General features: G+C 46.3%; 1 protein-coding gene across 1 annotated transcript in view; it reads left to right on the forward strand.

Moving 5' to 3' along the window:
- LOC146839238 (uncharacterized) overlaps nt 1-24,647 on the forward strand; it is a 194,574-nt gene that overhangs the window by 78,134 nt on the left and 91,793 nt on the right. Inside the window, exon 3 of the mRNA XM_085600022.1 lies at nt 10,585-10,617. Coding sequence (XP_085456148.1) covers nt 10,585-10,617 — 33 coding nt within the window. The remainder of the gene's footprint in view (nt 1-10,584; nt 10,618-24,647) is intronic.

Genomic DNA, 24,647 nt, shown 5'->3' on the forward strand with positions numbered 1-24,647 from the left:
GTAATTCTTCATGTTAACCATACAGTTGGCAATTTTTGTCTCTAAATCGTGGTGCCCATGGAGAGACACGGTCCAAAATTGCCAAAGTGATATTTTTAGAATTTAAAATTGAATTCTAATGAGAAAGGAGAATCTAGATGTCGTATCTCCTTTGTAATAAGGGCTTTACAGTCCATTCAAGTGACTGGTAACTGAATGAGCTTTTAGCTTGGTCAATGGAAATGTGTTTGCAGTTTTTATTTGCCATTTTCTGAAATAATAGAAGGCTCATTTGAAATGAGCATGCATCCTCTAAGAACAGTTATTTCCAATCGGTGATTAGAAGAAACCTCCACTGATTTCTGTGTTCAGTATGATTTGTGTTGATGTCTTTCCAAATGAGCTGAACTAATGTATTATCATATATATAGCCTTAAAGCCTTGAAGTTGGGCCTTAGGCAGGCTGAGCGCCAGTGGCGACGTGGCTATGCCCCTGACATGAAACTACGTTTCGCCACCCTGCTTAAAGATTATAAACTGGCAGTCCTGCGAACTAAATCCACCTATTTCTCAAATAAGATTGCCAGCTCTGCCACTAAAACCAAGGACATCTTTTCTATTGTCGAGGAGCTGTCAAACCCAGACAGGATCACCCCTAAACCCCTTCCCTCCCGGGCACTCTGCGACTCTCTAAACCTTTTCTTTGTGGAGAAGATAGCCAACATTAAGAACAGTATTTTATCTTCAGCCCTTTCCCACCATCATGGGCCTGAATCCACTCTGCCTTTTCTCAATCCTAGGCAGTTGGCCCAGATCCCTTTAATCTCTGAGACAGAGTTCCCAGCCCTCCTTAAGAAGGTTGCCTCGGGATTCCCTACGGACTGTTGCCCCCCCTTAGTTCTCCGCGAGGCTTTTACAGCCTGCCCTTCTCCCCCTCTGGTACTGTTGAATAACTCTCTTTCCTCTGGCACTGTTCCTGGATCATTCAAACGTGCCGAGGTCACGCTCATTCTTAAAAAACCCACAGCAGACCCCACAATTTTGAGTAACTTCCGCCCCATGTCCCTCCTTCCTTACCTTAGCAAAGTCCTTGAGGCCCATGTGACTAACACTTTGAGTACCTTTATCGAGGACTCCCAGTTCCTCGACCATCAACAGGCTGGATTCAGACCCAATCACTCCACATAATCTGTTATACTTTCAGTTATGGAGGAACTGCGGAGAGGGGCGGACTCTAACATCAGCCAGGTCTTGGTGCTCCTGGATTTGTCGGCCGCCTTTGACATGGTCGACCATGATATTTTGGTCGGCCGTGTCGGGGAGGCCGGCATCCAGGGCTCTGCGTTGGCCTGGGTCCGCTCCTTCTTGAGCAACCGCCACCAGGCGGTTCGGCTCTCTCAGTTTTCCGCGGACGAGGTTGAGCTAACCTGTGGTGTCCCGCAGGGATCCTCCTTATCCCCCCTTCTTTTTAATTTATACCTTACCCCCCTTATCCGCTCTTTACAAGGCAGTGGTGTCACCGCGTTTAATTATGCGGATGACATTCAGCTGGTCTTCAACATCAACTCTACGGCCCAGTCCATCGACAATTTCCAAACCATTCTTTGTCATATCAGCGACTGGATGGGGGCGAATCATCTGAAACTTAACCCCGACAAGACAGAACTTCTGCTTGTCGGGGGCACAATCAACCCCTGGAATTCCACCTTTTGGCCCACCAGGTTGGGCACCACCCTAATCCCGTCAGCTCAGTGAAGAGCCTTGGGATCATCATTAGTAATGATCTCTCGATGAAATCCCAGATCAGTGCGGTGGTGTCCTCCAGCTTCTTCCAGCTGAGAAAAATCCGTAAGATTGCCCGCTTCCTGACCACTGAAGCCCTTACTTTGGTATTACTGGTGCTTGTCATCTCCAGGATAGATTATGCCAACTCCCTTTATGTTGGCATACCTGTATACCAATCAAAAAAGCTTCAACTGGTCCAGAACCAGGCAGCACGGCTCATTCATCACCAACCTAAACACCAACACGTTCGTCCCCTCTTAAAATCTCTTCACTGGCTCCCTGTCACTGAGCGGTGTAAATTTAAACTGGGCTGCGTTATCTTTAAGTCCCTTGTTGGTACAGGACCCTTGTTTATTTCTTCACTCCTGCACCCATATGTCCCTTCTCGCAACCTTCGTTCCTCCCATCTGGCTTTACTCCAGATCCCAACCTTTAAACGTAAAAAACATGGAGGACTAAGGTTCCCATTCCTTGCCCCCTCTTTTTGGAACGCTCTTACACTAAGTTTAAGACTGGCCTCCCCCTTAACCCACTTCAGGTCTCTCCTAAAAACCCATCTGTTTCGTATAGCCTATAACTAGAATCTCCTTAGCCCCTTGGACTGTTTGTTTTCTTCTCTCTCTGCCTCCAGCGCCAAGAAACCGTCTGGTGTTAGCTGCGCTTTATAAATTCCTTTTACATTACATTACATTATATTACTCAATCTTATTTAATGCATTTATTTACTGGAAGCAAAATCTTGAATAATATTCAACTAGTTTATTGAAAATTCAAACTTGGTTTGTGACTTGGCCAAATTCGTAAAGTCTAAAAACGTTTCTATACATTTTACTTGTTAAATGATCAATGTGTCCGGCTACTGATGAAGGTAGGGCAGCAAGGCTATGTGTTATTGTTGGGAGAGTTTTGTTTATCTCTGATGGAGAGTGGAGCATGCAGGGAAATGATGTTTTTTTTATATCAATTCGAATGCCAGAGCAAAGAAAGTTGCATTTTGGGTTAGTGAGTTTCTGTGAGGTTCGATGGTGCCTCGATATTCAAACAATAAGCGTAAGTATTTATATTCATGAGCGGTTTCTATTTTTTTCTTATGAAGGTATTTTGGGTTTTGTTTCCTCATTGTTAATTTCTAGTTTACTTGGGTCACAGTAAGAAATTATGTGATTTAATGATCTTTATAGACCTGCAGGGGTTTTATAGAGTAAGACTGTATCATCTGCACATTGCAGGATCGGCAGGGCTTGACTAATGGATAGCCAGTTCGGGTGTGTCTACTTGTGACTTGTCGATCACATCATAGACAGCCACAATGTAAATATTAAATAAGACGAGGGCTAATATGCAGCCCTGTTTCAGCCCATTAAAAGTCCATATTTGTCTTCACATTTTTCGTCTGCATGCAAAATGATAATGTAATATGGATTTGTAGAGGGCTGATTTTCACCCATGAGAATATCTTGGCAGTGAGTAGGTGAGTGTAGGTGTGTGGTGAGGCTGGGCCTAAATACAGGCAATCTTGCTGGTTTGGGATGCCGGTGTAGAGTGTATTGCCGTAGTCAACTCTTCTTGTGATTAGGGACTGCATGATGAAATGTCTGAAATCCAATGGGAGTCACTTGAAGATTTTACATAGCATGCAGAGGATGTGGATGCGTGAGGCGGCGACGGGGTTGAGATGGGTCTTTGTCATGGGTATTGTATCCAGGCTGAGAACTAGGTTCCAAGCATGGTTTGTTGGGGAGGGTGTGGGTCCAAGTTTGGCGGGCAGCCAGGTGGACTCCCAAGGTGAGCTGTTATTCCCAAAGATCAGCACTTCAATTTTGTTCGTGTTGAGCTTGAGGCCATTTTATTCCATCAAATTAGCCACGCTGGTCATGCATTGCTTGAAGTTTGCCTTGGTGGTGACCTTTTTCATCTGAGAGGGAAAAATGAGCTGGGTGTCATCAGCAAAGGAAATGATGTTGATTCCTTTGGATCTGATGATGTTTGCCAGAGAAGCCATGCACAAGTTGAAAAGTGTGGGGCTGAGTGACAATCCCTGTCGGACTCCATAGATGAGGTCATTGGGTTCTGATGCGAACGGCGTGAGTCTGACTTGTTGCGTTCTTCCGGAGAGGATGGAAGCTATCCATTTGAGTTCTGGTCCTGGTATTTAGGGGTGGGCAATAAATTCTACTCCGCCATTGGAGTTTACAAATTTTTGGCCACTCCGCATTACAATTATAACCCCGAGTTATGGCAAAACCCAGCCAACTGCTGTAACGCAGAGTTTTTTCTCATGCGTGGCTCGCCAGTGGTAAGTTGGCGAGTGCGAGTGAGAATTGGCAGTCCCTAGCATGATTTCCAGGCGCTGGGAGGGCACCTGACAATATTTCCTCAATGTGAGCAGTCACGACTGTTCGCGGTGAGAAAGCTGCTGCTTTAGTGGAAAATCTACTCGAGCTGCAGTAAAAAAGCAGCACCCTCTGGTGTGCCAAGTGGTGACGTTCTCACTGATTTTGCTGTGCGGAACAAGCTCCCTGAACTAAAAATCATTGCCAGTAGCGCGATGTGCCAATTTCCACCCGTTTGCGGAGCTCTGAAGAATCTTGCTGAGTTTTAATGTAACTCCGTGGAATTCCTTAGAGTGAAACTCCTCAAGCTCTACCCACCCCGACTTGTATTACTGCTGTGTGTAGTCTAGCATTGAAAGTGTGGTGGAAGATGGTGTTGAAAGTGGCGGAGAGGTTGAGGAGGATGAGGGTGGCCGTCTCTCTATGGCAGAGGATGATGTGGATGTCATCTGTGGCAGGAATGAGGACTGGTTCAGTGCTGTGGTTGTTTTCAATTCCTGATCGTGAGTCGTACAGAGCTTGTGGTGTTCTAGGTTATCAGAGAGTTGTTTGGTGTTCTTCTCAATGACTTTGGCTGGGAAGGGGAGCAGCAAGATGGTTCGCTAATTACTGAGTACATCGGAGTCTGCTCAATGTTTTCAAGGATGGTGGTGACATTGGCATGTTTCCAGCTATCAGGGAAAGTGACTGTCTTGAGGGAGGTGTTAATGATTGAAGTTAGTGCAGTGCTGTTCAAGGCTCTTCCCAGGTTGCAGTCATGGTGGAGGCAGGGTTCTGTAGGCACCCCTGAGTTAACTGTCTTCTTAATTGCTGCAGTGTCCTCGATAGATAGAGGGTTCCATGCTGTCAGTTGGTGGTCGTTGGTCAAAGAGGTTAGCAGGCTGGGCAAGTCGATGAGGGGTGGCTGGGGTTCAAAGGTGCTATAGACCTTGGTGATTGTTTCATGGAAGAAGTCAGAGAGGTTGATGCAGAGTTCTTCTGTATGTGTGATGGCGTTGGTCGCAGCTGTTGGGTTGATTAATTTCTTGTCAATGGAAAAAAGTCCCTTGCCATGATTGAAGCTAGATTTGATTCCCAGGTTCAGGGCCTTTTTTGGTAGTTTTGACTTGATTGTGATTGTATCTAAGTACGGCCTTGTAGGTGTTTATTTTGGTGATTTTCCATTTCCTTTCAAGCTGTTTACAAGCTCTCTTGGATTTCTTGAGGTCAGTGTTGTACCAGCTATCATCATGTAGGCTATCTGAATGGCATTCAGCAGTGGTACCGGAATATTGTATTGTTGCAGTTTTTACCACAGAATATTAAGCTGGACCTTGTCAAAGGCCGCTTTGAAATCTCTAAATTTGAAAGTGTAATAATGACTTTTTTCCAATGGGTTTTCCCACTAGTATAGTGAGCTTTGCTACTGAGTCATGACGAAAGGCGGTCTGAACAAACGGGTTCAGAGATTGTTTTACAGCCCATCCAGATCTTGTTGAAATTCACTTTTTAAAATGTTTTGCCTCAATATCTAACTAGGTGTTAAGCTTACAGTTTGCTAGGTTCTTTTGGTCTCCTTTTTAATAAATAGTTTCTATGTTTTTTGTATTACCTACGTTGTTCTTCAGTAGTTAAAGAGTTAAGGAGAGCACTAGGTGCCTTTGACTTGTCTTCTGTAAGGAAAGGCCTCATTTTGCATGACCACCCGAAAGTGTTGGACTGATACTGCTGGTTTTTTGACTGTGAGAGTGCACAGAGGACTGCATAACAGAACTTAGTGCCAATGCTCTGAGCCCTAAAGTGTATGTTCGATTGGCTTATATCCAATTGGCATAAGTTAACTTACCAAGGGTACCCAGCGCATGTAAGTTAATGGAGTCCCTCCTGGGCTGCAGCACTTTTTGTGCCACCCTGAGAGCAGCAAGGTGAAACATGCCCCCTAGCCTGCACCTGACAGAGCAGCTGAGAGCGCAGCTTGAAACTGATAACCCAACTTTGCCATTTAAATTAATGACAAATCCCTGACCTCCTTTTTATAATATATATAAACCCCCCCTAAGGTAGGGCTCTAAAAAAATCCCAGGGCAAGGTGCTGTAAATTAAAATATAGAACATGTATTCATCATTTTTACTGTGGAAAGGCTAGTTACCCCATTAGCGAGTGCAGAGTTACACACTGACACATCAGCTGTGCTAAATTGTGAATGAGACTGCTAAGTTTGGTACTCCGAGGTATGAAACAAATCGTTACCTTAAACCCAACTTGATGCCCAGGTCGAATTTTATGTAACTTCCACATAAAAGCAACTTTTAGAATGTTGCCATTTTGTTGCCCAAAGTTTTCCCAGTGGCCATTTGCAGATGCTGGCCTGAAGACAGTCTTTCGCTGTCCTGGGGGTGTGGTGAAGAGTGACTTCCAAGGGGAGCCACAATAGAGTCCTGCGTTTGGAGGAGGTATGACCTCTCCCTGGCAAGAAGAGTCACAGGGTAAGATTGTAAGGGAAGCCACATTTGAAGGGCAAATGGTAGACACAAGAGGTGCTGATCTTTTGTCCTGATAGACAGGTTAGCATCAGGGACAGAGATTGGTGCCAAGTGGCCTAAACAGTTTTCCCATGGGTGTGTAGCCCACACTTAGTCATACCTCTTAGGTGGGCTACAAAGCTCCACACATTAAGAGAAGTATTAGGCCATCTTGGGAGTGGGCAAAAAAGTGCACTCCTGGATAGCTAGTTTTCACACATTGCAGGAAGTCATCATCAGGAGGAAAGGGACCAGGTAGCCGTTTGGCTAGTAACCACCACATCACCCAAGGGCATTTTCTGGCCATTAATATGGCACCCCTAACACCCAGGCCTCAGATCACATCTGGACTTGGAAGAGGACTGACAAAGGACTGCAGTGCTGTTCCCTGGACCTGGCAGAAGAGGAGTTTGATGACTTTGTGTTCCCACTGCAGGGCAATAACAAGCTGAAGAAGCCCACCTGGCAAGTCAGTAACCACAATCACTCGACCACCACTGACTATTGACGAGCAGCCTGAAGACCAAGACCCAACGATCAAAGGTTAAACCTATGTCTGCTGGTCCCAGGAGAGTCATTGGAGTGAAGTTTGATTGCCCAAGAAGGACACTCGTCCCCATCAAAAGGAACTGCTGGGCTCGCTGTCACCAGAAACCAGTAATCCAGTGACAACTGAACATTTGCTGCCCTGACCAGGACTTTGAGTGACATCGAGCCCTGTGGGGAATGTCACTCCACACTGATTGTGGACAGAGGAGTAGCACCAGGTAGATCACTGTTGACTACACATTATCCTCAGCATCATACGGCATCTTCAGCATCTTATATTCCTTGCATCAGAACTATTCCATTCATGTCTACAGAGATTCTTCGTTTGAGCTGGAACTGGACTTGAAAAGGCTCCGGTGACAGGTAACTGTCCGACTACTCCTCACTTGTCACCTTGGGTTGTTTTCTGCTGGAGTTGGTCATCCAAAGTGGGCCACGGTACCCAAACACAACTCTTGAACAAGTGATCCAAAGTATCTGCTAACTGCAGTAGTTGCCAATGCTTGCTGATAATTGAGTGAAAAGCATGTAATTTACGTTTTACTTAAAAATCTAAATCTCTGGTAGTTTTTCTTAATTTTTACTTTCTACAAATTCCTAAAAATATGTGTTGTGTGACTTTTCCAAGTGGTTATTCTGGTATTTCCAAATTATCTGCACTTGTTTTTTTGTTGAAGCCTTACTGTTCATAGTCACAGCTACTCAGGGTTGAGCTATAGTTTTACAAATGAGCTTGACTAGACTCAAGATAGTATAGTGAGTATATTACATGGTGACGTCACACAACTGCACCATGTAATACACCACTTTCCTCACAGTTGCCCTTTGCTTTCAAAAAGGTGCAGCTGGAAGAGAGTTTGGCTGGGTGCACTGTCATGCCTTCCCTTGTCGTATTGTGGTAAGTAATAATGACTCATTTATCCTCTCGGGAGGTAATACTGATGGAATATTTGTTGCTATCCTCTTGTCGACTGCCCTGGAATGATATGTTTCAGTTAGCTCTGCTTGCCTTTCTGTTTGTCCGTCTGTAAAGAGCCATGATGAATTGATAACAACTTTCCTTCAGAATCGTCTTGGGGATTCTTTTTTGTTTTCTGGCTATCCTATGGATTGCATTTTTCTTCTCCATTAGGCCCTTACTGAACAAAGAGGAGCTATTATGCCGTATCTGGACTATTGCAAAAATTCTTTCTTGGATTGATTTGCATTTAATTTTTGGTGTTGGATGGACATATACATTAATTCATATTAGCGATTTGTTTTCTAGAATAATTTCCAGTTTTATATACAGGTGGCTTGGATTTGTTTTCTTTCAAGTGGAAGCTTTGCTATTTTATCCTTCTTAACCGAGTTTAGGAAAACGACAAGACGATCCTTTGCGTGACCTAACTTCTTTTCTTTTCTTGTACGTCAAATTTGAGAATTCTAATTGCGGAGATTTAGTCCCAAGTGCAGAGACTCACCCACTCCTGAGGGGCATTCACCATGAATACAGAGGCCCTTTGTGAATCTGGCACATAATATATTTCCTTGGATCAGCATACCCAGTTGTCCTTTTGAACTATATTGTAGTCACAAAATAATCTAGTTACAGCTTTCCACATAATCTAAGTTGACTTGAATGTTTAACAATGGTGGACTTTAAAAATGCCTTAATGTCATGTTAGCTGACACCACTGCATGTTAGGATCTGGCATTATTGGGACCTGGAAGTTGGCAAAAAGGTAATCGAAACTCAGACAAAGACCTAAATCTTTGGTCTTTGCCACTGAGCTCTGTCCTCAAAGACCGTATCAAGGAAAGGCCAAAGAGAATTGATCCAGCCCACACTGTCCTGCAGAATCCAGCCTTTTTCTCTTCCTCAAATTTTCTGCCCCACATTTCATGCACTCGCCTTATCATACATTGACGGATGCAACAGAGTACTTGCTGGCACTAATTTACACCAATCAAAGCTTTTCTTCAGTCAGTAGCATGAATATTGTTCAGCCAATAGACTTTGAGAGAAACTCCCTTACAATGGAAGAACTGCATTGGGGCCATCTCCCTGAAAGAATCCATTTCACAGTCTGTAGTTTGATCTTGAATACTCTCCATTCAAGTAAACCCTGCTATCTTGCCTCTAACTCAATGTTTCCAGATTCGAACGAACTACGAGGAGGTCATTCCTGATCAGACAGAAAATCCAAAAGTCTTACAGAGAAAACGGCCATCAACAGGCTTTCTCTGTATCTATCAAAAAAGAGGACCAGTCCAGAATACACTCATCAACAAACAACCAAAGTCAAATACCACTATACTGTTCCGAGGGGATTCTGTATCCACCTTTCTCTCACAATGGGATCCTCGATCCGGAGACTTTACCTATGCGCATGTTTGCATCGACCACTTTGGCAGAATGGGTTATGTTGGGGCAGAACACTACTCTTTTACTAGTGGTAGATTGAGGGGGGGTGTGTGCGCTCATGTTTGATTTTTAATGACACTTTCACCAGATATTTTTGATCTTGTGCACTTATATATCAACTTTTTATTTTGTTTTTAAACAGGTTATCCTAAACCAAGTGCTTTATTAGTACAGTACTCGAAAGTTGTGATAAGATGTCAGCCACCACCTCATCACCCACGCATTTGAGTTAAAGTGCGCCTCACTCTACTGAGAAGATTAGGTCACACCATATACTGTTGGCCCTGACAAAATAGCCATGGATCGCTCCACGATTACCTTAGGGATGAAATATGTTGACATATAACTTAGACCAGAGCTTGCTAGCCGGTCTACAGGTGACAGATTTACACTCTCACTTGAAGAGACACAGACCATAGTATCCTAAGTGTCTCTGCCTTCTTTTTTAACCTCAAGATCTACCGGGGATATCACATTAAATATTTTGTTGGCATCTGGTTGACAGTTGATTTTATCTTCACACCATTCACCGATCTTCTCACATTGTAGGACATACCATTCCTTGTTCTACGGTGCTCACTTGGCATATTTATTAACAGATCTCCGACAAAGAACCCTCTAGTGGGGCCCGCCAGGCATTGCAGCACCGGCCTGGCGAGAAGCACCGCCCTATGATGAAGCATGTCCCCATCAGGTGAATGAGGGCAACTGTACTTACAAGCACATGCTTCCCGTGGGACCTGCTTACAGCTAGGGTTACTTTCTCAGGGGCTGAATCCCCTCAGAGCCTTTTCTCTGTTTATAGGTTGAGACTCAGGAACAAGCTCCTTTTCACCCTCAAACTTACTTAATTGGTGGTGCAAACTTGGGAACGTCTCAACACAGACTGTATGCCTGTATCCTCCATGTCTCACCACGCTGTGATGCCGCTTCCGATGTAGTCTGTAGTGGTACAATGTGTTGTTTGGAGTTTTATTTCTATTTAAAACAAAGATCAATGATCTTATCTTCAATTGATTTTTTTTACAGAGAATCGGAAATTGCGCCCCCAGATCTACAAAGGTAATGCATTTTTAACAATGTATGCCGATAATTAGACATGTAATTCATATAACATGTATTTTAATTAGGATCTTTGTGTATGTATTTCATATATATCATGTAGGGAAATACCTCTTTTTGCATGATCACTCCCAATGTTTTGAACTGATGCTGATGGTTTTTGGCTCTGGTGAGTGAGGTGTACTCAGTGCCAGTGAGGTCTTTGTCTGAGGAGCTCTACCACCACTGGCATATGTTAACTTACTTATAAGTACCTAGCATATTTTACCAAGTGAACTCAGGATCTGTGAGTAAAGGTATCCCTCATGGGCTGCAGCAGTTATTGTGTCCCTGATTTTGATGAGGCAAATGTATGTCTCCGAACCAATCACTGCAGATGGGTAGGACAGTTTTACTCTGCTAACTCGACATGTTTTTATAAATTGTTGTATTCACAAATTGGCATTTTGCTGTGGAAAAGCTAGTAGCCACATTGGGGAGTGCAGGGTCACAGCTGACAACCCAACAGTGCTAACTCCTGCATAGGTCTACTAAAAGTGATACTTCAAGACATCAAAATAATTGCTACATTAAACCTGACATGATGCTCAATTCGAATTTAATATAACGTTTGCACATATAGCAACTCTAGAAAGTTGTTACTTTGTTGCCCTCCGTTATCCAGTGACCATTTATGGTTGCCGGGCACAAGACAGCCTTCTGCCCTCCTGGGGGGAGCTATGAATGACTCTCAGGAAGAAATACAAGGGGCCTGACATTGGAGGAGGTGTGACCTCTCCCTGGCAGGAAGGCCAAACAGGGTGTGAGCCCAAAAGTTGAACTTCAAAGGGAAAGCAACCTTTGATGGGAAACAAGCAAGAGGGGATTCTCTTTTGTTCCTTGCAGACAGGGTGGCATCAGGGTCATCAGGGACAGGCTGAGAGAAGCCACTGCTAAACTGCTTTTCTTTGGGCATCCAGATAGTCGCATCTTTGGGATGGGCTAGGGAAGGCCACACAAATAGATAGGGGTTCTGACATGCTTAGACTGGACAGAACGTTGCATTTTCAGATAGCCCCACGCCACACTTCACAGGAAGCCATCACTAGGAGGGAGGTGACCCGATAGCCTATTGGCCAGTCATTGCTGCATCCCTCCAGGGGACAAACTGGGCTTAAAAGTGGCACCCAGACCTTGGATCACATCTGTACTAGAGGAAAGAACAAAGAAGGACTGCTCTGCTGTTCCCGGGACCCGGCAAAGAGAGACTGTACAAAAGACTGAGCTGCACCCGCTGCTCCTTGGGCCAGCAAAGAGAGAACCATGCCTGTGATGCCCTCCACAAAGAAAAGTCATCCCCAAGGCCCAGACTGGAGATGTGACTCCAAGAGTCAGTTGGCTGACGTCCAGTTATTTGTACAAGGCCACAGAAGCTGAAGAAGCCTGCCTTTGTGAGTTGGTAGCCAAAGACGCCTGATCACCATTGAGTGCCGACGTTTAGCTTGGGAGACAGAGTCCCAACCGCTCAGAAGTTGCACCCGAGTATGATATACATGGGAGAGTCATCGGAATGCAGTGTGATCACACAGCAAGGATGTTACCATTAGTTAAAGGGAGTCAGAAATTCTGACGCATCTGTTGACGGAAAAGTCACGCATTGCTGGAGTCGTGTCGCAAGCACGACGCAACTCCAGCAATGCTCAGGGGTGCCCTATGCCTAACATACTGCATCACTCCTTATGCCTGCTTCAAGCAGGCGCAGGGTTTTGATGCAGCAAGAACGTAAAAGTGACTCAGTGAAATCTTGCAGATTTCACTGCGTCACCTTTACGGGGCTTCCTGCGACGGAACGCCGACCCTGCATACATTAAACCTGACACAGGTTTAATGTGGCGCAGGGCTTCACAACGTGATGCATCTCCCTAGATGCGTCACTTTGTAAATGGGCCGCAACTTTTACGCTGCCACTGCGTCACAAAAGTGACGCAACGACGGTGCAAAAGTGACGCAAGGGGCTTGTAAATCGGCCCCTTCGTCTTTTAACACATGCTTTTCAGCGGCGTTAATTTTTGCCACTAAATCCTGTCTACTAATGTTAGTAGATAGGGTTTAGCGTCAAAAAGCATGGGTGGTTGCATGGGAACGCCCATGCACTACCCATGTAATGCTCCCTTGACGTTAGTTTTCAATACAAACAAATGCCACAACCATTTAGCATTGGTTTGTTAATCCCCAGAAAGGTTTAGCAAAGGGTTAGCATTAAAAAAGTAACTCTAACCCATCACTAAACCTTTGAGAATCTGGGCCCCGGAGTCTCCGCTCTTGGGTCATAGATTCCACACTTCGGATGGAGCACTCCGCACAGAAAAAGATAGGACAAATGAGAGTGCAAGACTGCACATAGGTCCTGAATCAGATAGCACATCATGTAGTATATTTGTAGTACTGCAAATAGTAGTAGAAAATGCCAAATATTTCCAATCTCAAGCCTCCACCTGTTCCATATGCACGTGTGCAGTTCACATAAAAACAGCAGAGTGTGGGAACATTTACCTATACATTAGAGTACATAATGGGTGACGAACACAAGCAACTTGGGTGACAAATGCCAGCAAATGTGGATGAAATGTGAGGGGAATAGAGAGAAGTAATGAGCTATATTGAGAGTGTCTTTGAGGGATTTGAGACAGTCCTCACCCACCTCCAAAAGATTGTCACCAACATCAAAATACAGGAAATTGGGGTGTTGTTACAAACAGAGGGCAGAGTATGTAGGTGCTGGAGCAGCTGGGCAATACTTCTTTCTCTTGAGCTACTAGTTGGGTTATGGCCTTTATGTAGGTTCACAGTCTGTTGTCAATGATGACTGGAGGAGAATTAACACTGTCCATACATTCCATCCTGAAACAACTCTGGGAGCCTTTCATAATGTATGTGACTCAAATCAGTACTAAAGAGCTAAGAGATAGGCTAAGATAACAATTGGTCAAATGTGTTTTTACTCTTTCGGGGCTATGGAGTTAAGGGTTCCTTACCCTTTGGGGAGTAAAGATTCGTCCAATTTTCAAATCTCCCCAGCCCAGTCGACATCTCTAGCATAACCTGCAACACCCAGCTTGACGGTTGATGTCTATGAATTGAGTGCGTGAATGAATTTTTTATTGTGTCGTTCTAATGAAAATGTGTCTTATCGAAATTAGTGGGTAGCAAAAACAACCAACAATTATGCATCTCCCTTGGGTATCAGGGGTCATGCTGTGTGGCGCATTGTCCTATCTTCACTGGCCCTTATGACAGACACCATTGCCAACCTCAAAGTTTGGCAAAAAACACACACATTCTCCTCAAATTTCTGTGCAAGAAAATTAAGAATCTATAGTCATCCACACATTTCCTACCACTTTGGGTTCCCAACAGTCTCCCGATCACAACAGTACCCCACTTGTGTGAGTGAGCCAAGAGACCGCCACGCATAACACCCTAAAGCATGTAAATAGACCAACAATATGGGTAGCTGGTGTATGGTAGGCACCGCCCCAAATATTATTTATGGCCGTGCTTACCAACCACAGACCTTTTTGAAAACTAGACACCCATGGGATTTCAGGGTGGTGTGTCGTGCATGGATCCAACAAGGTTTTCTTACCCACAATGTCTGCAACTTCCTTTGACCTTCATTTGAGTTATTCCTGTTGTGGCACTAGGCCCAGCCACACAACTGGGGCAGAATTTGTTTTGGACATGTGTGGCATTACTGGGTGGTAGGAATGTTGTGTATTCCTATTGATTTTGGAAGTTTCCATCACAGAAATGTAAGACAAATGTGTGATTTTAGGAAAGGGTGAAGTTTGCAGACCTTTTTGGGAATTTTGGGTAAGAAAACCTGGTGAGTGCCACACAAGGTACACCACCCTGTAATTCCTGGGTGTCTAGTTTTCAAAATGTGTAGGTTTACTGGGTTTCCCTTAGGTGCCGGCTGAGCTAGGGTCCAAATTCCAAGCTCAAAAATCCACAGTTACCCACATTGCGAGAAAAAATATGATGTGTCAATGTTGAATGTTAGGCACTTACCTGTCATTGGCACTGTGAGAAGATGGCCTGGTACATGCTGACCACGAGTTATAGTGAGCACCTTGTACCAGTACAAGCAACCCTTATTGATGAATAGGTTTAAAGACAACCTTTATTGAAATCTATCCTAGTGGTAGCTATGGAGAGCACCCTTCAGACTAAGTCTTGAAGGAGTGAAAAGCAGCTTGGTTTACCAGATTATAACCTCTTGAATTACTAAGTGAAAGGAGGACCACACAAGGTATATGTATAAAATATATGTATGTATTTCTAAACACTATCTACTAACCTCTTTATGAGATTAGAGTCCAAGATACACAATAATACAGTTCTAAAACAACAACAAATACAGAATATACACTGGGCCCCAGGGTGGGACCAAACCATATATTAAGAAAGTGATATAAGAACCAAGACTTGACTAGACACAGTGACTAGAGCACGTAGAATCGCTGGGACCCCAAGGAACCACCCAAGGTAGTGACAGAGGGGACCCACGGGGGACGCTTGCAGTGTGAGAACACAGCCGCGAGCTCCTGTTCTATTCTATGGGGAAAGTCGCGGTTGGAATTTTACAAGTTTAGGACACTTAGGAGAGGACTTTGAGCAAACCACTTTAGACTTAGGGGGTACTAGGGCCAACATCCACAGGAGATCCAGAGTACTCAAGTTACCTCACCCAGGGAAACCGGGTGCATAGGTGTCAAATGGTGTCTGGAACCGTCCTTGATTTTAATGGCGATCTGCAGCAAAGTGCTGCTGCCAGGAAGAAGAGAAGTGTCCGGGGTGATCCAAGCCTGGATCAAAGTTCGGAAGGACCTGAAAGCAGAGGGGACAGAGTCTGGGTCACTTGCCAGTGACCAGGGGCACGATAGACGAATGCCCACCGATGTCAGTTGTTTCAGGTGCGAAGAGGAGATGCTTGACTCTGCACCCACGAGGACCAGGAGGTGTTAACGACAACCAGAATCTGGATTCGAGCTGTCCCACAAAGGATGTCGAGTGCTGCAATGTCAGTGCTCGGATTGAGCCCAATAAGCCTTGGCAACAGCTACCCATGCAGGAAGAGAAAATATGCGTTGGTGCGGACCATCAGGGTCCTGGGGACTCCCCAAGCAATGGAGAGTCAGGGCACATCTGGAGCAACCAGGTAAGCTCAATTAGAATTAAAGTTGCCTTCACAGGGACCCACCAGTTGACAGATCAGGGATCGCAAAGGGATCTTGAGAGAAAACACAAAGGGCCAGCTCACATAACACTCGTGGAGTGTAGGCGGGCAATCTTTGTGGAACTGCTGCTTGGGGTCAGGGCTACAAGGAACCCAAAGCACAGCTGCAGGAGTCATTGGAAAGCTGATGCTTCTGCAAAGTGACACAGTGTCCAGGGGTTGGGGTTGCACGGTCGCAACGAGGGATACGGCCTCAGACATGCTGTGGGCACTGATCAACCTCTAAGAACACGGAAACCCACCTCCTGTGTTGCCAAGTTCTTCGGAGTCCTCAGGAGCTTCAGAGATGTAAACCGGTCAGATGCATCTTTGGGGTCTGCCATGCAGGGGAGTAACTCCTTTACTCCAAGGGAGATTCTTCAGTCATCTAGTTCAATGTAGATCGTCGAAGTTCCAGGATTCAGTATCAGAGTTTCGTCCAGGTGTAATCTAAAATCCTGTAGCCAGGGGTTCCTATCTTATGCCCAAGGAAGGGGTGGGACAAACTCTAGGGACCCACCTATGGGAGGGTCAGGAAAGAGGGGTGGCTACACCCATTTCCTTTGTCCTGTTTCACACCAAAGCAGGGGCTGGTAGCCCCTGCAACCAGTTTGAGCTGGACTATGCACAGGGACACCAAATGTGCCCCCAGGGCAGACTTCAAAGCACAGAGTACACCCACCCAGCCCCAATACACTAAATCCTGTCTGGGAGGTGGTTACACCTCCCTGTGACAGGAAACCTGTTGTCCAGGCCGCCCCTGCCAGAGTTTCATCCAGCAGCAGGAGGGCAGACCCGTGTCTGTGGCAGCAGCATCCATTTTGTGATGCCAGGGTTCTGTTAAGGTGGTACCCGGTGATACCAGTGCAATAATGTTTCTCCCTCTAGAAAGGTGGGACCATACTCCCACTCCAGTTACTGGTGTGGAGGTATGATTCCAAGGTGTTTGACACGAGACACAACATGTTTCCATGCAGCCAGTCCAAAGTTAGCATTAACCGTTCGGTCATAATGCACTTAAAAGTACATGGTTTTGGCTGCATCACAAACAACCCCGGAATAAAGGATATACTTCCCACTCCCATGCCTGTCCCACATACACCCAGACGTAAGCATGCACCCACCACAACAGACACAGGCACCACACCAGCAGGGAAGGTCCGCCGCACACCTCCTGACACGCACACACAGGGTGAAGTAGGCACACCCACTGGGTCGGGGGCAAACGTGTGACACGCAGCCAGAGTGGGAGTCCGCATTCCACCCAATCCACTCCCTCCAAATCTCCTCCCCTCAGCTTAAGGCTGAGGGGAGGGGATTGCAGTCACCCTCTCTAGGAAGGTAGCATTTAGGGAGGGGTTTGGGCGAGATGTTTTGGCTGGATTAAAAACCATGAATTTGGTCTTTGTGGTATTGATCTCCAGCCCTCGATTTTTACAGAATAGAGAAAAACTATCTAGGATCCTTTGGATGCCCATGGGAGATTTGGACAACAGCAAGGTGTCATCCGTGAACATCATTGCTGGTACCCTGCCTTGCTCCAGCTTCAGGGCATCATTGTCCGCCACCTCGTTTAATTGAGCCACCAGGGCGTTGATAAATTGACAAAACAGAGTGGGGGCCAGCACACACCCCTGTCTCACTCCTCTGTTCACTGGGAAGCGGGGGTCAGTTCTCCATATTTCCCATGCCTAACTTGGGCAAAGTTTCCTGTGTGTAATCGCAGGAACAGTGACAAAAGGTAGGGTGGAATACCCAGCAGCTCCAAAACCTCCCACAGTTTGGCTCGTGGGACCAGATCAAAGGCCGATTTGAGGTCAACGAATATCAAATAGAAACTGCCACCCTCTATTGACACCTTCTTCCAATATAAAAGTTGGAGCCTGAAGAGCTGATCAATGGTGGAGGTGTTCTTCCTAAATCCAGCCTGATCCGCACTCAAGACTTCATGGCCTTCCATCCAGAGTCGTTCAAGGAGGATCCTGTAGAACAATTTCTGGGTAACGTCTATGAGGCTAATCAGCCTGTTGTTAGAGGGCAAGAGGGGTGAACCTTTCTTAGACACTGGGAAGATTTCAGCCCCCAACCACGTGTCCGGGATCTTCATACCTAGCAGGATAGCGTTGAATATTGCCCAAAGATAGGGTCCCCAGATGGTGGGTTCCTCCCTGAATAAGTCCCCGGGGATCTTGTATAGACTGGGGGCATTTCTTAGGGGGAGCTTCCTAATTGCGTTTCTAACTTCTTTTAGTGTGTTCCATTGGGGTTCTTCACTAGGGTTCCCTGGGGTTGCTAAAACTGTTACATCTTTGGGCTCTGTGGGGTCCTCGCCTGGGTTGTCTAGAGGGCTTGGAAGTGCCGTTTCCATGCTGCTGCAGAAATATTTAGCTCTATCGCTGAGTTCTTCCCGCTACCGTCTGCACTCACTAAAGACCAAAACTTCTTTAAGTCCCTGTTATGAAGTGCTGCCTTAATGTCTTCCCACCTTTCAAGCTCCCAGTTCTTCTTGGCCAGCTTGGTACAGTCTCTATACTGAGCCCTACTTAATTTGATTAAGGATCTTTCCTTGAGCTTGATAGCATCGATGAGAGCGCCCTTAGCCTCACGGCAGGAACTGTTAAACCAGGTTTGCTTGGCACCCTTGGTAGGCTTGGGACGTGTCATAGGGTTGAAAATGCTGGTCGACAGTTCTTCATGGAGTGCCTCTAGTCTGCTAATGGTAAGTGGAGGGTCGGGTATTGCAGCAGCCAACTCCATTTCCAGTCAGGGCGAGATGATTTTAGAGTATAATTCTGCCTCCTTGTCTGGAGACTGCTTAAACTTTCCCCACCTGATTTTCCTTCTATTATTGGCAAGTATTAGGTTGGTACAAGCGCGGTGCCAAAAGACGTAGGATTGTAAATTTCTGGAGACTCCAAATCCAATGTCAAGGCAGGGAAGATTGTCCTGTTCTGTTAAAAATTACCTTACCCGGCTGATCAGACTTGGTACGGCCATTACAGGCCTTCAAGGAGTGGGTTAGGGTGAGTGCATTAATCTGGAGTACCAGAGTAGTCCAGGCCTTTACCAGTGGCACTTGCGGGTCAGGGATGAACCAGAGGCTGTCCTCTTCGCTAGAGGGGGCATCCGTAGGGACAGCCAGGGGCTCAAATTGTCAGTTGAAGTCCCCCCCAAGGATCAATCTAGCATTTGGGGGGACTGTATCAATAAAGGAGTTGAGTAGTTCTATGGTCAGGGATTCCTGGGTAATGTTTACGGGATGGGAATAGATGTTAATAAGTGCAAGTTTTAGACTAAAGGGGAAAGTGAGTACAATACACTGCAAGTCATTGGATGCGGTACTCAGTTGGACTGCCGTGCAATCCAAGTGGGTAGCGACCCAGGTGCATAAGACCCCCGAGGGTCTGCCTCTTCCCTCTGAGGTGGCCTGCACGTTAAAGGTTGCGAAGCCTCCCCTCTCTATATCCTCTCTTGCCCCGGTCTCCTGAAAAATACAGACATCGTGGGAGCCCACAAACTGTCCCCACTCAGGGCAGTGGAGCTTGTTTTTGATTCCAGCGATGTTCCAGGATAAAATCCTTAGCTTACGGCCAGAGGAGGTAATACCGCCATATGCCTCCAGACTGATGTTGTGAGAGCTACGAATGACAGCTAGCCGTGCAAACGAGATAACTTTGACTTCCTCCATTGTAGGGGCTGGGCTGGGAATTACATTATCCATAAGAGTTGTGGCTGAAATATTGAGAATGGCTGGGCCTAACTCATGATAATTAAGGGCTCCTCCAGGAGGTGAGGGTAACTGTACCCCTGATTCGTGGTCTTCGCTACTGAGGATGTGCTGTGTCAGTGGCCCACTGAAGTTCACCCCTGCTGCCTTCTTGGGTCCCCCTGTCCCTATATAGGGATTGAGGCCCCCTTGCAACCCCAGTCACTCCACCTCCTCGAGGGGATCGTATCTGTTTGCTAATGGAATGCTAAAAAGTGGTCTAAGGGGTGGACCTGCATTTTTAAATGGCTGGAATCTGTTTATTGGAGCCCTAAGTGCTGGAGTCCAGGGCATGATATGATTGCCTCGGCAAAAAATGTCCAGAGTATGGGCACGGACCACGGTGTGTGGTACATGAGTGCTAACAAACTGACCTGCAATATTTTGTACGGTCAGGAGATTGGTAAAATTGATGACTAGACAATCTCCTTGAGTTGTTTTTGGATTGTTGATCACCCATCCCACTCTTCGGACCATTAAGATTTTCCCAGCCCTGTCAAAGGAGAACTGCTTGTGCCTAGTTAGCCAAAAAAGACACTTGTTCCTGAGCTCTAGCTGCGATTCTTTCTGCCCATGGTTAATCTCAGGGACCCCTGTTAAAATAATGACATAGGGGAGTGAGGCAGGGGATAGATTTATAGTCGGTGTCATCGGTATTGCTGGACCTGTGTCCTCAGCCTCTGCTGGATATAGCATTTCCCTGCCTCCCCTCTGCTCTGGGTGGATAGGCCCTCTTCTATGCGAGTCCTCCCTGGGGGGACGGGCAGGAGATTACCCTAGGCGCATGGGAAGGATAAATGCCAGAAGTTTCAGAGTGCATCAAGGGGTTAGCAGTCGGCAGGGCAGTAAGAGCCTCTGCCCTTTCATCGCTAGATAGTGCAGCAGAGGTTGGAGCCAACAAAGACCCCTTTTTGCCAGTGGACGTTTTGGCTATGCTGTCGGTCTGTGAGCTACAATCTTGCCTCTTCCCTAAGACAATGGTGGTTATGCCAGGGGGGTTGCCCTTACTGCTCAACCCAGTCTGTTGCCCTGCATCTAAATGCTTGAGTAAGAGAGCAACTTCTTCCTTTACAATAGCTCTCATCTGGTTCTGCAGCTCCACTATCAAGTTCCTCGCCCACGGAGGACAATCAGAAGCTGTCAAGGGATTGGTGGGGGGTTCAGTCATACTTTCACTACTAGCTATTCCCTCAGCACTGTTTGTTAAAACTGGGTTTTTCCTTCTCTTATTTCCTATCGCATTTCCAGTCTTGCGTTTAGTGGTCTTAAGGGTGGGAATGATGGTGCCTGCTTTGCGGGTGGTTGGCTTCACTGGGAGTTGTTGTGGTGAAGGTGAAGATGACTCTAATCTTCTAGACAGGGATTCTGTTGGTCTCAATGGGGAGCCAGGGGTATTTGGTTGGGGGTTAAGTGATTCTGACCCTGGTCTAAATAAATCTGGGGTTAGAGACAGACGCCTCTCTGTCAATTCTATTTCATTTGAGACCACCCCTATAGCCCTCTGGAGCATCCTGTCTATTGAGGCTTGGGGCAAAGGGGCCGGAATGGGGTCCTGGGGCCCTTTTTTGGCTGCACATATGCACCTACCCATGTTCGGTTAAGTAAAAAACAAAAAATAAAAATATAAAAAAGAACCACAAAAAATGCCTCAGATTCAAGCCTAAAAGACGTTGGGCCTCCTAAGGCACAGAGCAAATATAAATTAACACAGGAGATTGTTGCTGCACACCCTGTATGCCAAAGTAAAAGATATTAAGATGCTAGGTAAAAGTAATGAAGGGTCAGACTATGCATATGAGTTGTGTCACAATTAAAATACGGCTTAGACTGGAACAGTTTGGCTGGTTTGTGCTTGTGGGGCACTGGGTTACATGTGCTCTAAATCCACCACCAGGTCCCGCTAAAGATATGGGGAAGGACCACACAGCTGCGCCAGTTAAAAATAGCTTCATTCAAAAGTCCTAAAGCAGTCTTACCAGAGTCTCTGAGGCGGAGATTCAAAGGCCAAGGGGGGTGGCCCTGCCCTGCCTCTTCCTGGCAATGACAGACAAGGATGGGCCCGCCCTTGGCCCCGGCTTTTCCCAGGCGCCGCCGCGCGCGTCCCGTACCACGGTGGGAGAGGCAGCGCTATAAACGCGATCACCACGCCTTCCCCTTACCAGCAGCACCTGGAGTGATGGCTAGGGACGTTGGGATTTGTAGTCCTTGGAGCAAGGGTTCGGCGCTATGGTGCCAAGAGGCGCTATGTAGCCCGGAGTGGGTGTCAGAGCTCCAGACCTCCTCTGGTCCATCCCGAAGTTGATGTTGCCCCCAGACAACAGAGCACAAGCAGCAAGACAGCAACGATGGACCCCCTATAGCATCAAGGCAAACCACATATAGGCACAAGGATGAAAGGAAGACCCTGAAGTCAAACTGTGAACAGCCACACATCCATTCAACTATTTCACAGGAGTACACCAGCAGCACTACAGACATGGCCCATTGCACACTCCATGACTGACAAACACCAGTAGGAATCTACACACATACCCCCCCAGCAGCACACAACACCAGTGATAAACACACTGAAGGCTGGCAATACTTGGCAGATAATACACACACAAACAACCACACACCCTGGAGGGTAGCCACAAACATCACACACACAGGGATGCCACAACAAATGTCTGCACAAAAACAACACACAAACACATAACTCAACAGAAACACACACACACAGAAGCACAGACATGCCCTGTGCAGCCAAACTGTGGAAAGACAATTGGAGTACAGACACAACAGGAGTGCACAACCTCATCACTCAGGATCAATGCACAGACAACATACCATAACACACACAAGAAGTACACCATCACAGAACAACACCGCCGCATCAAACAAACAACAGATGCACAGTCAGAAAAATCACATAGCAAACACAGCTGGACATCAGGGGATGCACACCAGGCAATAACAAATCAGCACACACACACAGCAGTGCATGCACAACAAGCAGTGTGTGCACACCAAGCCTACCAGCTACACACAGACATCAGTGACGACCAGCGACCCACGCAACACCAATCAGCACAGCACAAAGACAACAGCACACCCAGGAAGTGAAGCAAGAACACAGCCAACACACACACATCCAACACAACACCAACAGATGCATAAGTCTGGGACACAAATGTGGAAACAACTTGACCAGAGGACTGGGCAGCACACACAGTTGAACTGCATAGGAGCAAACATGACTGACAAACAGCAACAGAACATCACATACAACCCATTGGGGAAATGCCCTGAGTGACACATTGACCCTGGCCAAAGAACAGCACCACAAAGCACAGTGTCACTAATGAAGTGAGGGGGACACACACACATGTAAAACAAGGGGACAGCTGACATCAAAGTGAAATGTACTGCATGTCAGTAGGGGACATGGCAGGAGTGTACCATACACAAAGAGAGGGAGTGCAGACCCAAAATGGGTAGGCACATGAAGCACAGATAGGGGATGGCATGTCAACACACACAACATGCCACACTGGAGGCAAGAAGGCACCATGTGACAGCAATGCATGAGAAAACACAACCACAATGGCAGTGTGGAACAGCAGGTCTGCACAGTCTCCACAAACAGCCACAAGACACATGGATGTGCAACAAAACACAACACTGACTTGCCAGTCACACACTCTGCATACTCACAAGTGACCAACACAACAAGTAGGAGTCAGAGAGAACTGCAAGGACATACAAACACACTGCACAGTGCACAACATACAACTCACACATGTGCATACAGCCACATCCAAAGGGCTGAACAATCAAAACAACAGGCACAAAACTCCTGGGTGACACATGTGTGGTTGACAATGCAGGGGCATGCACACATCAACACTCCCCACAAACCCAGCCCCTTCACACTGCACACTACCTGACCATCCAAGTGCACACATGGAAAGTAATCCATGGGACTAGGATGACTGGCCATCACAAGATGACCACACACATACACCAATTGGCACACATAAAGGAAGAAAACACATACATGATGACCCTGGCCAGCCTACCTGCAATACTGTGTGCAGAAACCCACACCCTGCTAGCAGTGCCCCCCAACCTGAGATGTGTATAATATAGCCAACATGAACTAAGTAAGCAAATGACCACTGCTAACCATTGTAAATTGCCACAACAAGTATCTGGGTCAGGAAGAACTGAAGACCCTGCCACCCTTGAAAAAAAGTGTGCCCAAACATTGACTATGTTGAAGTGGCACACAGACCATGTGGCACAGTAAACCATATACACACAGCAAAATAACTTTATTCAGTAAGAACACTGGCAAAATAGACAACTGGAGCAACTGTCTATATTGCACAGATAGGCACCATGAGTAGAGAAGAGCACAAAATGAAGAGTTTGTCCATGAGAAGCTGCACAGGCAAGGGCAAGACAGCAAGTCCAGTGGCCAGGGCAGAGTGCAGAGTATGTCCATGAGAAGCTGTACAGGGAATACTGGAACACAGCAAAGAGCAACAAGGCCAGTGGCAAAAACGAAGTGCAGAGTATGTCCATGAGAAGCTGCACAGGCAAGGGCAAGACAGCAAGTCCAGTAGCCAGGGCAGGGTGCAGAGTATGTCCATGATAAGCTGTACAGGGAATACTTGAACACAGCAAAGAGGAACAAAGCCAGTGGCAAAAAAGAAGTGCAGAGTATGTCCAGGAGAGGCTGCACAGGGAATGTGTGCAACTGTACCTTTCCATGGTCAGCAACACAGTCAGGGGGTAACAATGGGCCATACAGCTGTGGTAAATAAATCTATATTTACGCCAGGCAGAATTTCTATAATGATCAAATAATGAGTTGGGGAGTCCGTGGCATTTCGAGTTAAATAAGGACTTTATTTCAATAACTCGAGTTAAGGGAGAGCAAACTCCATCACCGTGCAAGGTTCAGGAGTGGTCCGATTGTTTATTCACAGAGTACAATATATATACATTTTCTGCACACAC

This window comes from Triturus cristatus, chromosome 4_2 (assembly GCF_964204655.1).
Source record: "Triturus cristatus chromosome 4_2, aTriCri1.1, whole genome shotgun sequence".
Lineage (NCBI taxonomy): Eukaryota > Metazoa > Chordata > Amphibia > Caudata > Salamandridae > Triturus > Triturus cristatus.